General features: G+C 37.3%; 1 protein-coding gene across 1 annotated transcript; it reads right to left on the minus strand.

The window, feature by feature from the left end:
• Nucleotides 1-94: 94 nt before the first annotated feature.
• On the minus strand, nt 95-11,538 carry LOC149078041 (spermine oxidase). Its single transcript, XM_089241611.1, has 4 exons — nt 11,318-11,538; nt 6,707-7,772; nt 5,784-5,904; nt 95-4,477 (listed from the first exon to the last, which is right to left on the minus strand). Exons 1-4 carry the CDS (start codon nt 11,526-11,528, stop codon nt 4,277-4,279), a joined length of 1,599 nt encoding a protein of 532 aa, XP_089097737.1. The 5' UTR covers nt 11,529-11,538; the 3' UTR covers nt 95-4,276.
• Between the last annotated feature and the right edge of the window lie 278 nt (nt 11,539-11,816).

Here is an 11,816-nt window from a genome sequence, read left to right on the forward strand (position 1 = left end):
ACAAGAGGTGCAGTACAATCGCAAATCAAACACACTGTATACTCCCCTCCAAACTGTTAAATATGTGATGAAGAGTCAAAGTAATACAAACATTTCAAAACAATTCAACCTTTAATTTTCAACAGCGAGCATTTCATAAGCTTTTGCTTTTAGAGTTATAAATGAGAAAACAAAGCAATATTACTGAGCGTACTGATAAAATTGCTGAGAAAAATAAATAAAACCTAATAACTATATCAAAACGAGATAAAATGTGCTAAAAATATGTATAAAGAGGTGAATAAGTATCACAGTAAGGCTAAAACTTTCTATACTAAACGACTAAAAAAGGTGGGCAAATGTTTTCAGCACCATAAAAATAAAACTATAATTTTTAAAAGGAACTTTTCTGTATATAAATTACAACTTATTTTCAACACAATAGCACAAATAACACAGCTAACGTACAAGGCTGTCATTTGTAAAATTTCTCCATGCCAAGCTTTGCTTCCAATAGCAAATCATGCGTACCTAAACTCAGCTCGGGTTAACGGGAGATTTCATTTTATATTTGTTAAAAATCATCACAATTCATCATTGCTATATAACAAAATTTTCAATATATTTCACAAGTATAATACTGAAGGAAATTACGCATTCAATTTCATAACCTTGCAAAATGAAAAAAACAAACATGCAACAGTAGAGCTGCTGTATTTACGGATTCGATACCCATAGTTTGAAAAATTATGTAATGATATTGTATGTTTCAAGCAGGTAATTCATAAATACTGGCATAAAATCTTGTCAAAGAAATTCTGAGCTACAGAGCTGATACCCCCCCCCCCTCCACCACCTACTCTATATCTGAAGGCATTAGTCTAAAAGATATTAGACTAAGACTTATGGGTCAGTAGTTCCATGGAACCTAGCACTGTGACAATAGGTCTATTTTACTATTCCCCCCCCCCTAAAAAATTTGAAGTCCTTATTGGAGACCCGTAGCTGAAGCAAAGTTCAGCAAAGACCTAACAGGAATGTCTTGAAGCTCCAGAGTTCGACAAAATGACGACCCAAGTTCAAACTTATATGCACATTCACAAGGAAAGTGAGAGAGTAGCTGTTTCTTCCTTATATAAACCTTTACAGGTTGAGTCACTACTAGCTCCTATGACATCAAGATGCCTTTTAAGAATACAGTGACAAGCTGGTAGACCAGATACCAGAGTGGTGCAGTGGTAAGATGCTCATCTTCCACTATGAAGGTTACAGTCAAGGTCCACGGGTTTGAATCAGGCAAAAGAACATCAGAATCATGTTCTTTACCAACCAAGTCTGGGGCGACTACCGATAGATGGCGCCCTCATTTTTCGCGGAATGCCCAAAGCTGGCCCAGAACCAATGAACAGAGTCCTAGAGAGCCCTCCTCCTAGCCAGCTTGTCAGCCAAGTCATTACCTGAGATTCTTAACTAACCAGGTTTAACTGACCCATTCAGCAAAGCTTGACCCTGTTATTATTGTTGGATGGATTACAGAGTGCAGTGTCAGACCATATGAGAAATAATTTCAGACTTCTGAAGAGCCATCAGAGCATATAAAAATCAAAGAGATATTACTTCGAAGGCGATTCATAGTTTTATAGGGGGGGGGGGGGACTTTCTGATCAAGACCTCTTACACACTCTGGTGTAGATCCAGGGTGATGTCTCAGCAGGAGCAACTTATTGTGTAAGTTTGTCAGATCCTATATTTTACAGAACAGACCAATTTATCCCATAATATTCATCTCTTCGGAAGGATAGTTTCAGCACTTTGCTTTTCTTGATCTTAAGACAGAAATTGATGCAGATATCATAGCTATTGCTAGTTTCGAACCTCAAAACCAATGACAATTATATTCCTACTGCATGGCTATAGAAATCTAAACCTCAATGCCTCGTAAAAACAAATAAGATAAAAAAAAAATACAGCATAATTAATGAGTATAAATTGCTTTAGTCTCAACTTTGCCATTCAAACAAAGGGTGGAATGCATGGCCTATTTAGAAAAGATCGTTATCCAATATCCAGTGGCTAGCACGTCCTTTGCTACAATACAGGATAAAAATTACAGCATTACTCAGCATCACTTTAAAACCTTCAATGATATATTATAACACACACATGAACCAAAGACTGTCGAGTAATGTCTTGGAGTAAAATCAAGGTAACTATAGAAAAAGAATATTCAAGCCAGACTGCTCTTTACGATACACACAGACTACGTGTGTATACCCCAATCATAAATTTTGAAAAATATTTTTACCAATTAATTTTTTAAATACTTTTCCCTATTCCAACTTAAAGAGCAGCAAATAATGCATGGTGGTACCTAGCCCACGCTAAGAAATTCAGATTTTTTTTTTTTTTTTAATGTATAAGGGTGGATGAAATAAAAATGTAACAGAGTGGTTATAATTTGGTTTATTTTCGTATGAGTGTGGCAACATTTTGCATAGAGGTTGAGCAAAAGTAAGAAAGGTAACCCCTACTACAGGAATGGACTTACCATAGGTAGTTGCTCGGTAGCCATGCTAGCCAACAGTATCATTCAGCAGGCAATCGTTGTTTTTTCATTAACGTCTACAGGATCTTTATGAGTAAAATAGAGCAACATGGCGTTATGCTTTTTTTTAGTAGCGAAGAAGTTGGAGTTTTTAGAAGTGCATCTCAGCGAACAAAGGCAGCGTATGGAGAACGTGCACTATCACTGACTCGTGCAGGTTATGCAAGTCTGGCTCAAGCATTTCCACTGTTCACTCCCTTTCCTGTGGTGGAGTTTTTCTGTAATTATGGCACAAACGAAACAGACTCACATCTTCATGCTGATATACTTTATGGTGTGTCGTCTATTTGAGCTGATTATCTGGTCGACTTCTATTACCAAAGCATCCGTGATGATAAAAGGTGGCATTGACAGGGCCGTCATTTCAACTTTTCCCGGGGGGGGGGGGCAATGAACATGTACTCAATATATGCATATATATATATATATATATATATATATATATATATACTATTTTCAGTGTATTTTAAAAAGCTGGGGGTGGGGGAGACTGCCCCCCTAATGACAGCCTGGGCATTGACCAGATTCGTGCATCACCATTCACATATTCCCATCCCTCGCAGAAACACTTGTAGTCTTGCACACAAGTAAATGACAGTGCCTATTCTCCATACATTGCCTTCCTTTGCGATGCACTTCGGAAACTCCACCTCCATCTGCCACTAAAAAAGAATAACATCACGTTGCTGTTCTTTACTTGTAAACATTCTGCAGATGCAGATGAAAAACTATTGCCTGCAGGATTACACTGGTGGTGATTGCTAGCACACATCACGTGCTTCAAAGAGACTACCTAGAGCAAGTCGATTTGTCTCAGTAGGGGTTGTCTTTCTTACTTTTGCTCTACCTCATACAAAAGTAAACTGAATCATAACCACTGCTTCATTTTCATTTGATCTGCCCTTACCGGGGAATAAAAATTTGCAGACTTTTGTTGGGTCATGTTTTTGTGAAAAATAAGTGTTTTTGTGGGAAGCAAAATAATCTAGTTAATTTATCACAAATGAAATGCCAAATTTATGGTTTCATTAATTTGTATTTTGTAAAGTGTCCGTTTTTTAGATCCAGAATTTTGTGAAAGGTCCAGAAAACAGACCCAAATTTTGGCTGGACAGACCCCCCTGCTTACATAATATGTGGATTATATGCAGGAAAATATAACATTCAGTCTGTACAAGTATTCATTTTCATTTTACAGCTTCATCCTACCACAACGCTAAGTGAATGGTCAAAGAAAACTAAAAGGTAAGATTCTGAGACACAGGTCTGTTGCCTGGGCACCACCAGACTATACTTGAACCATCAAGTTATGGCCCAGAACACATAAAACAAAGATATATAAGCATGTTGCTCATAAAAAAACTGGTCATTTTTCAGCATTTACTTATAAAAACAAAGAAAGATTGTATTACAATAGACAACAGCAAAAATATTGTATCACATTTTGTTCCATATTAACTGGAATCGATAACTACAAGTATATATTTATACTCTAATAATGCATTCATAAATGCTACCAGAATATCTATAAATGCTCTGCCACTTGCCCCGCATCGATTATATATCGCATTATAGTCTTAATTTTTTCTCCAACTTTCCTCCAGTTACACAACAAATTTCATGCAAATTGACAAAGCACATACAGTATCATAACTGAGATTCAAATAATGCATAGCCACATATTTATAAATGCTATGATAAATCTATGCCCTTCAGCCAAGACGAAAGATCTCCAACGTGGCGCTGTGAAGTGTTCTCACTTTCTCCCATATCTGATGGATCTGGGTCCTGTTCAAGAAGACATTCTGCAGCTTTCTTCCCAGATAGAAAAGCACCGTGAGCAGTGGAGTAAAATGTGGAGTGAGTGGCCTCGCCAGCAAATGTCAGAACAGGCTACACGTAAATATAAAAAACATCATGAGAGAAAATTGTGCAGGGAAGGAAAAATGTAATTTATACAAGGAATCTATAACTGATACCATTTTCTGAGCTCTCTACAGCCATAAGTACCCAAGAAGGGCTAAAGAAAAAATCTTTACCCATGTGGGACCAATTTTTAGCACCTCCTGACCACGTTTTTTATGGTCAACAATGCTTCTTTTTGCCCTTTCAACTTCGATTTGGTGCACCTCCAAGATCGGTGCCCTGTGTGGCTGCACTGGGTCACACAACCCAAGAGCAGACCCTGCAACTACCTATAAGGAAACTATGACATTTTGCAGAATCCTCAGCAAAATCTGCTTGATCATTTCCCAGATTAATACTCAATTTCTCTGATCAAAACTCATGATAAAAAGGAATGCAGTCCATGCTCATTATAGCAACCATTCTATTACACCGACCAATAAGATAAGTCAAAACTGTATTCTATGTTTTCTTTTCGAACATTGATCACCTGTTATAATGTCCGTTTCCAACAGAACAATGGAGGGAAGTCATTTTAACAAGTGTTGACTGTATAATTCAAAATCTTAGCCTTCCAAATGTTTTTCAGATTTCAGTTCAGAATGAGAGGACCCATTCCACATAATTTTTACGACTTTCGCCAAATATTTCACATATTTTCTGACTTTCCAGGTTGCTGGAAACTATATTTTAGGAAAGTTGTAATGGTAACATGATAAACAAATCAAAAGAGGAAAAACATCAGTTCCAACACTTACCACTACAGAGTGTTTTTATGGAAACTACAGTTCACATGCTAATTTTTTACAAATATATGACATTTAATTTTTATATATGACATAATATATGACATTTCCATTCTAATTTCTTCGTCAAAATATAACGTTGAGATTGTAAAAACAGGTTTTGCTGAGGAAATTCTTTAAAAAATTTTTCTTTCTTCAAATAGGATTTGAAATGTTCTCCATTAATATGGCTCCTAAAATTTCATAATTTTCTGATGGAAATTATAAAGTTAAGGTGTAGACAGTTCAGAACACACGCTAACTTCAACTGTAGAAAAAAATTAATGCTTTATCTTCCAAAAGCAAACCTGTTAATCTGTGCGTGAACATTAGAATCTGTAACAATATTTATTGTAAAAAAAAAACCACATTATCGCAGGTCGCAGCTGAGAAATGTAGGTGAAAATCAGATTCAGACAGGTGTAAGATTTTTTAAAAAAAAGTTTTAAATAAATCAGTCTTTTCTTTTTCTTTTCAATTAGATGTTCATAAATTCTTGAAAGAGTTACCCGCTTTTGATAAGGATCACTATATATTGGAGTCTGTAAAAGCTCGACATCTCTTTGTGTGGCTTTCACACCGATGGATGTATAGGCTCCTCTGGTGTATGGCTGGCTATTCCATGCAGTGCTGATGAGAAAAAAAACCAGATTGATTACTTATAAAATGATACACAATTAACACAAATATAGTACACACTATCTACAATGTACTTGAGGCCCAAAACGACATTATGAAATCATTTTCAGTACGAGATTATTTTTGTTGCATCATACAAATTTTAAGCCAGCAAAGAGGCTAATTAGACTGGAATCTATAGTTTACAGTAGATTTGCAACAAGTTTTTTTCTTTTTTCATATCTCATGTAGCGCTATGTGTACTAATCCAAAAAGGATGAAAGTTCAGAATCCCAAAATTGATTCGAAATTCCAAAAAGGATGAAAGTTCAGAATTCCAGAGCTGATGGAAATACAGAATCCCAAAATTGATGAAAATTTCGATATTAGTGGAAATCTGGAATAAAATGAAAATGGCAGAATTCTGGAATTATTTCTTTCTATATATAAAAAAAATGGAGAATTTTCATAAAAGAAATTCTGATTAGCTTAAATGTGGGGCCTAGTGCGACCACATCTGCACACACCCCAAGGGCGGCTTTGCTCCATTCTTTCCTAGAAAAAGAGCAGCCTCACTCTCTGAAATGTCACAAGAATTATGTTTTTAATCTACAGGGCCGTCATTTCAACTTTTTCCAGGAGGGGGTAAAGAACATGTACTCAAGGTATGTATTTGTATGTATATATATATATATATACCATTTTTAGTGTATTTTCGAAAGCCAGGGGGGCTCCCAAATGACGGGCCTGTTAATCTCCCAAACAGATGAAATTCATTAATGAAAAATTATGAAATTCATTGGCACACACTTACCACATCACTCGACATGGTTTTGGTACATAAGGGTCATTCAAAAACTTCCTTAAAATTTCAGTGCACGTTTCCCCAACCTGCTCGTTAGTTAGCGTTTCAAGATATTCTGCTTCTTGTCCAGAAACCCAAGCTAAAAGCACACTATCTGAATATTTACTGAAAGAGTATATTTTCCTGAACCAAGTCTTTTTTATGTCACATTCCTCTGTTCGACTCCATAGAGTTATAACTTCGGAAATGTCTGCATTTAAGAAAGGCCGATCGTATTCTAAGTATATTTTGTCAACGACACCAAAACACAATTTATCTATGCACTCTAATTTGTAATCGGGTAAGCTGGGTTCGAATAATTCTGAAGCAGAATGTTTTAAAACACCGAGGGGAAAAGTAACGACGACATGGTTGGTATAAAAATTGGTCCCGTCTTCACATTCTATCGTTACTTTGTTATAGTCCATCTGAGACTCAGAGTTCTGCTTTTGGCACTGATTCGTCTGGTCGTTTTTCTTCTTTGATTTCCACCTGATTTTCTTGACCGGCGATTTCAGTATTATACAGTCTCTAGGGAGATATTCCGCTAAGCAATTCACCACCGAGTAAAAGCCACCTGGTATACGAATATTGCCACCAGGGAGTTCATTGTAACTACCGAAATCACTCAAACTCGTCTCATCCATAGAATGACATCCGGTGATGCAAGTCTCTCTGTGAAGTAGATGATCAAAAATCATGCGTCGAATCTCTACATCTTGTCCATGAAACTGCTGGAGGTATGTTTTGATATCTAACTCTAGGTGTTTTCCTACTCTGTTTTCAACATGGTGGGGTGGGTGAAGATGCAACAGAAAGTATTCCTCGCAGCGCTTGCAAAACCAAAAATATGCATTGTAGACTTCTTCGACAATGGATATCGGTATGCGCTTGCCGTCTTCAGTCGTAGCTACTACAGAGTGTGGTATGCTATTGCTGGTGACATCCACCAAACCACTGGTCGAAGCTAATTCATAAATTGGATTTCCAAGTACACCATGTATCCAGCTAGCTCCTAGATCAACGACAGTTTTTCCTAAAAATTGGAAAAACAAAAAACCAATGATAATACAAATTGAATACAACAAGCAAAAAAATTAGCAATTAAGACTACAGGAAAATAATGCTACGGAAAATAGTTGACAATAATAACCACAACATTTCAGCAAAAACAAGAAATTACACTAAATAAGAGTTGTTTTCCAAAGGATTTACAAAAATTTAGGCGCCAACTAAATTTTTCCAGAAGCAAACTTTTTTTTTTGAGAAAAATGGACCGAAATGTTTATTTTCTTTAACAAGATTTGGCGAACCCTACAACCCAGCTAACACACTGACATATATACCACAGAGACACAACAGTAGTGATCATGTCAATAATGCCTTGTGACATCATATGCTTCACATTTTTCTCTATGCTAATGATTTTTTCCTAGCAATGGATTGTCGCTGATTCGAACATTTTTCTTCTTCGAGTGTTCCTGTGTTGCAAATTAATAATAGTCCATGTAAATAAATATCAACGTTTCTTCAATTAACCTGCAACTTCTACTCTGTGCCATTGCCTTTACTGGTGACCCGAAAGAGATCTGAAACGGACAAGAACTTATTGCAATGGTGGAGAAAGAATAGAGTGATCTTCAAGTTCAAGCTTTCCTCGTGAAACTGCTGATGTTCTCAAAGAACAAGATCAAACCATTCTTCGTCCAGGTCCAGGCTGTCTTCAAGATAAACCATGTCACATCCGACGCAACAAAGTATAACTACCTTGTGGCTTAAGTGTGGAGATCTTATCAACTGTAAGAGACACACATCGTCTTCAATCCTACTGCATCTGATGAGCGTTCTAAACTTCAGGAGCGACTCCTCAGTGTGTATAAACATTCAGCTGCAAAAGAGGTCAGGATATTGTTAGAATATCTGCCCTAGTGATAAAAAAAAACCTAGTATGTTGCTGCGTAGAATACACAAACTTTCAGCCGGAAAAATCAATGATAAGAATTTCCTAAAAATTTTGTGGATCTAATGGCTACTGAAGGGTAGACAAAAGGGGTATTAGCAGCCAGCAGTGAAGAATTTGACAAATTAAATAAGCTTGCTGATAGAATGGTTGAACTCTCTATACATTACACTTAACATTTTTCCTCTTTGCTAATGATTTTAACCTAGCAACAGATCGTTGCCACAATATTTGAATTTTTATTTTCTTTATATTTCTGTGACATGTGCTTATAATAGATGTTGTGCGTAAATTGTCCCTGTATATATTAAATAAATATTGGTTTTCTCCAATTAACCATGCATCTCCTCTATACCATTGCCTTCAACAGCTTTTTCTTTATAATAAGCACAGTGATGTGATGTGCTGAGTACAGACATAGTAACCCCTCCCCAACCCCTGTTGTCACCTAAGAGTGTTCTGAACTGGAAAGAGTTTGTTTGACTTGAAAACCATTCTTTGTACAAGTTTATTTCTAATTTTGTCATTAGACAAAAGAAACTGAATTATCTGGTTGTCTTACACATTTGGTTGTCTGCATTGGAGAGAGTTTCACACGAAAAATATCTTATGTTCTGGAGAGTGCGAATCTATGTCCTGCGTTACTTCATTGCCTCCTCTCCCCCAATAGAAATTTGGGTATTTAAATATTTCAATAACCTATTTCATTCAAGAAAAGAAATCTGCCCTGATTTGTCAGTTCTTGTGCTTGCATACCTTTGTTCTTCCCCCTCCTCCCCTCATCTAAGTAAAGCCTTATAATACTACCACAGAAAACAGGGAGCATCACGTGTTCGGAACCTACAATAATCTTCTGCCTTTGAAATGAAAAACATGTGGACATTTTTGGATGTCAACTAGGCATTAGGAAACATTAAGAATGAGCTAATACCAACCACCATAAATGTTGGAGGTGGGGGTACTCAATACTCGAGTCTCATTCCTGTACATGCATTCTTGAATCCTATGCATTTGTATACAAAACATCTGCCAACCTTATATTCCCCCCCCCCAGTGTTTCTTTTTTGTCCGTACAGTGTCTGCAAAAACCTGAACAGTCACTCCTATATTCCCAGTGCTGCATACTAGTGAACTTCAACTCCCATTCTCTCACCCCCCACCCCGTTCTTTTGAATACTCAATATACCATGGCTTACATAGCCTAAGATTGATCTCTCATGCCTTAAGGGGGGTGCTGTTTAAATGTTTATAAACACCTCTGCTTCAGCTTGTCATAGGTCAACTTCATGGTGGTACTACAATTAATTTCTCACACACCAACTTGGGTCATACGCCATACAGCAATCGATCGAGTTGGCTCAAAAATGAAAGCGTATGTGGTTGCCTTCCAGCACTATAAGGAAAAGAACTTGTTACCCCAAGTCTTACCCTAGGATCAAACTCATGTGGATCTGACACACAACCCCTCCATGGTAGTTGACCAGCATCTTACCACTGTGTCCCGCAGGTGGTACTATGATGATACTTTTTTCTTTTAAACCTAGCAGAACTCCGGTCCGTCGCCATGGGCAATTTACTACCAAATGAGTTTTGCCGGAAGTGTGAATGTGTGTGTATCTAACAGTCTGGGTGCATGCTGACTTTCCCGTGTTGCCATCTATATTTCAGAAGTAAAGTGAGTGATTGAATAATTGTACTGTTGTACCTGTTGCCCTCCGTGGCGAGACTTTTTAATGGGCAGATCAGCTTGCATTCGCGCCTCAAAGTTGGGAACCACGAAAAACCAACTTCAGCTGACTACCACTGTGCCACCAGTTAGGTTTAAACCTGAGCCCTTACAATGTGAGTCCGTCACCATGACCACTAGGCCACCACAGTGGCTATTATGGTGATACTGGTTTGTGACAGAAACAGATGAAAGCTGGTATCCCTTTACCCTGCAAAACTACCTAGACATTCTCAGTATTCAGTTGACAGGATGACCAGACTGCCAATAAACATTCTACTATACTACATTCAACATCATCCTAGATAGCTCAGGGATGGCAACAATGCATTTTGGTGCCCACATGTAATGTAGATGAAGCAGCTGACGGGTGCATTCAGTGCCTCCTTCCGTATAATGCCCGGGACACAAGAACCGCTTGCTTCCCCCAAGTTGCGGCCCTGCCTCAAGCTCCGTTTATTTAAACATATCAAAAATCCTAAACATGTGTGTTAATGGAATTCTTCATTAACTTAGGGAGTCCCATCGTTAAGACGCCACTGACTATATTAGTATCTAACTTCTGAAGTTCATGGACGGCATATCTTCTCGCATCAACAACAATTTCATTTTCAATACAAAAATCTGCAAAACACTACAATATTATTAAAGCTAAACAATACAATTTCATATGCACTGTGTACAAGCAAGCAATTTTAAGAGCTTTAAAAAATAGCTTAAGAGCTAAAAAAATCGTAAATATAGGGGATCCCGCTTAGTACGATTACGATTTTTTTTTATGGTCTCTCCCAACTCTTACTGATACTCGTATGTAAGTTTTTTTCCGCTTACAAAGTTTTCTCGTGAAATAGTTTCTTGAAAAACGTTATACGTGGGATCCATAATGAGGATTTACCTAGTGGCACGGACATGATGCGCCCGCCTATCCTATTTCTAGCCTCCACGATCAAGAAATCGGTCTCCCCTTCCTTCGCTAAATGGAAACCGGTTGATATACCGGCGATCCCTGCGCCTAAAATTAATATTTTATAGGATGTCTTCTCTTTATTCGACGAAGTGGACTGCTCCGCTTCTTCGCTCCTTTCCGAGGAGGAGGAGGCAGCCATATTTAAACAAAACAGTCCAGGTTGTTGAATCAGAGGTATAGTTTTTCTTGAAAGACTTCACAAGCTTACTCAATGAAAATGATAAAGTTCAGAATAAAAAAATATTCGATCACAAAAGCTCTATTATATGAATATCAGCGATATAAACATTTTAGTATTTATATTCAATTTCAATCTCTGATGTAAAAGAAAACCCGTTAATGCAATATCTGACCATATTTTATCGAAATAATGCAGGAGATCAACAACTCTACCAAAAGCAGTTGTCAAATATGAAAGAAATCCCTA

The sequence above is a fragment of the Pholcus phalangioides genome, unplaced genomic scaffold (genome assembly GCF_987345545.1).
Source record: "Pholcus phalangioides strain wild (caught in Gottingen) unplaced genomic scaffold, Ppha-v1.0 ptg000014l_1, whole genome shotgun sequence".
NCBI classification, from domain to species: Eukaryota; Metazoa; Arthropoda; class Arachnida; order Araneae; family Pholcidae; genus Pholcus; species Pholcus phalangioides.

Excerpts from the sequence above, each read along its gene's own strand:
- LOC149078041 (XM_089241611.1), bottom strand. The coding sequence starts at position 11,528 with ATGGCTGCCTCCTCCTCCTCGGAAAGGAGCGAAGAAGCGGAGCAGTCC. Across the intron at positions 5,905-6,706 it reads AAACCATGTCGAGTGATGTG|CACTGCATGGAATAGCCAGC; the intron begins GTAAGTGTGTGC and ends TTTTCTCATCAG. Across the intron at positions 4,478-5,783 it reads GTGATCCTTATCAAAAGCGG|CCTGTTCTGACATTTGCTGG; the intron begins GTAACTCTTTCA and ends ATTTACGTGTAG.